A 2,993-nucleotide genomic window follows, 5' to 3' on the forward strand; every position below is an offset into this window, starting at 1 on the left:
CTTCAGAAGATCTGGATAGAAAAGTACAAAGCAACAGGCTCTGACAAAAACTAGAGCCAAAGGGAAAAATGGCACTAAAAAAAAAAAAAAAAAAAAGATATCGGGGGGCGGGGGGGGAGAAGCTAAATCTAATAAAGTAACACAGTATTTAAGTGAGAAGTTTTGTTTTACAACAGATGTTATGAGAAAGAGGTGACTTAAACTTCATGATACTTTCCAAAGAAGAAATATAAATATGCTTCATCACTTATTAAATAGGCTGAGGGCCTATCAGCCCTCTATATGTACAGGTATATATAAACCAGTATAATTACACCAGTGTCAATCTCATGAGGGTAAATGAGCTAATGTGGAGCACACGCAACTTCATTTGTTGTCAAACCACAAATGTCACACAGCTACTAGCTTTTTATACCAGTATACCACACCAGTTAAGATCTTGTATTTATATAGTTAAATCAGTAGAAGAATCCAGTACTAAAAAACATGCTTAAACAAAACATGGAAGACTACACTTTTGAGTGAGCACATGACTGCTGATCACACTAGGCCAAATTTAAACAAACAAACAAAAAAAATCAATCCCTGGAGACAAGGTGTTAATATATTAACTCACTTTCATCAGCATTATTTAAATGATGCATTGTTAAAAAAAAAAATTAAGAGAAAAGAAACTGAGCCTTTTATATCCTCAGAACATTGGCTGCCCATGTGGAGAGTTCATAAACTCGAAGCAAAACAAAACAAAGTAGGGGAGAGAGCTTGGCAATCTTTCTAGACAAAAGAAACTGCAGGAGAAGTCAAGGTCAAACGATTTAGATACTCTACCATTAACAACTGTGGTACAACTATTTTATAGGAAAATTCCTTTCCTGGCCTTGTCCTCTTCTGTTCCCTACCAATTCCTAGCTTTCTGAAACGGGATTGGCATCAGTATATGAAGCTATTGCCCTGCCCACACTTCCTCCTTAATACAACGAAGTCAACACACAGTAAGCGTAGCTAGAAAAATTTAAGATCAAACTCTCAGTGTTCAGCAGAAGCAAAGGTCTTTCCAACCTACCAACTTAATCAAATACAGTTGTGATTTCTTACAATAGTAGTTTACGCCATACTTCCAAAAACATCCACTTCTCCTTTTACTGGCTTCACAATTTTTTTTTCACACACACTAAGTTTAGAGAAATCACCAAACAGAAGAAAATATAAAAGGATCGATAAACCCAAAAAGCAACCTGTGGACTTATTGAGCAGTATGCTACCCATGATGATTTTAAACACATCTTACAGTAAATAATATGTGAAAAAGATGTTTTATTGAATGTTAGAACAGGAAAAACAAAAAGACCACAGAAGCACATTTATTTAAACGGAAGAAAACCATCATAGCGGTGAGGTAAGCACTCAAGAAGTTGATGAAATGAAGTAATTCCATACAAAAAACCTCTAGTCTGTGCTTCTGAAAACGGCAAGTAGTGTGGCTGAAGTACACCCGGCACAACTAATATTTCATCAACACCTGCTGATGAAAGCAACTAGGGAAAGCAACCTGTTGTTGCTTGTTACTTTGCAAGGCATACATAAAGAGGTTGCAGAGAGCACAAGAATTCCGGGCCCGCATAAAGAAACACTGCTTTTCCAAGGAAAAACAAAACAAAACAAAACAAACCCACCCTGCTCTCATTTAGCCACCGTTACGGGAACGGTTCCGAGGCCCTCCCTCCGTCGCCGCTCGCCCAACTCCCGGCCCAGAGATCCCCACCCGGAATTGCTCTTCCCGCAGCAGCACCGCCGCCGCCGCCGCACGTGTCCCACTTCGCCGGGCCCAGGAGCGGCGGCGGCCCCCAGGCACCCCCGGCTCTTCCTCGCCCGCCCCCCCGCCCCGCCGGGAGGCGCCTTCCCTCCCCTCCCCCACGCAAGCCTCCCTGCCCGGCCCCGGCCTCCACCCTCCCCCCGGGCCGGGCCGGGCCGGGCCGGGCCGGGGCCGCTCAGCGCCAGCACCCCGCCCGCCCCCCGCGCACGGCCGGGCGTCGCCTCCGCTCCCCTTCCCCGCCTCAGGACCCGGGAGCGGGGCGGGCCGGGCCCGCTCCCCCGTTAACCCCCAGCCCTGCCCCGGCACTGACCCCAGGCCGCCGGGCCGCGGCCCCGGCCCCGCGGCGCCCCCGGCCCCCTCCCCGCCACCCCGAGGGGCCGGGGGGGCCCGAGCCCCGCCGCGCCCCACCCCCACCCCCGCCCGCGGGGGGGGAGGGGCGAGGCGCGGGCCGGGGGGGCGGGGCGGCGCTCACCTGGCAGAAGCGGCGGCAGTAATACTGGCTGTTGAGGAGCGCCGGCAGCCCGGCGGGGAGCCCCGGCGTCACCAGCGCCTCCAGCTCCTCGCTGAGCCGCTCCGACTCCTGATCGCTCTCGTCTTCCGCCATGCTGCTCCGGCCGCCCTGCGCGTACCGAGCACCCCCCTGCCCCCGCCCCGCCACGCCGGAAGGGGCGCCCCCCTCCCCGCCGCCTCACGTCCGGCCACGCCCACCCGCCGCGCTCCTATTGGGCCGGCCGCCGTGCCCATCAACGGTCGACGACGGGAGAACTCGCTGACGACCTCTGACCTCTGGCTCCGCCCTTCCACCCGGCCCCGCCGAAGCGTCCGGCGATTGGAGCAAAAGTCTCTTCGTTACTTTGTGCCCCCCTCGCCATTGGCTGCTCGTCCCGTCCGTCACACCTCCCTCCGCAGCCTCCCGCCGACGACTGGCCCAAGCCCCCGTCCGCTAGACGCCGAGGTCGCCCTCGCGCACTCTGACTGGCCTGAGCGCGCCTCCATCACGGCGCTTGCACCCGCCCCCCACTTCTAATTGGGCGGAACTCCCGTTCGTCTCCCCGCGGCCGGGCCAGGGGCAGCCAATCACTGAGGGGCTTCTCCCGCTCGGCCGCTCTGCGGCGGCGGGCAAGGGGCGGGCGGCGGGCGGGCGCGGCGGTTGCTAGGCGGGTTGCTAGGTCCCGCCTAC

At 54.7% G+C, this 2,993-nt stretch overlaps 1 protein-coding gene across 2 annotated transcripts in view; it reads right to left on the bottom strand.

Moving 5' to 3' along the window:
* Nucleotides 1-2,461, bottom strand: part of ZNF654 (zinc finger protein 654) — a 34,748-nt gene extending 32,287 nt beyond the window's left edge. For both annotated transcript variants that reach the window (XM_082304734.1, XM_082304733.1), the window contains exon 1: nt 2,286-2,461. In XM_082304734.1, coding sequence (XP_082160860.1) covers nt 2,286-2,417 — 132 coding nt within the window. In that variant the 5' untranslated portion in view covers nt 2,418-2,461. The remainder of the gene's footprint in view (nt 1-2,285) is intronic.
* Nucleotides 2,462-2,993: the final 532 nt, after the last annotated feature.

Source organism: Platalea leucorodia (assembly GCF_965183815.1).
Source record: "Platalea leucorodia genome assembly, chromosome: 2".
Lineage (NCBI taxonomy): Eukaryota > Metazoa > Chordata > Aves > Pelecaniformes > Threskiornithidae > Platalea > Platalea leucorodia.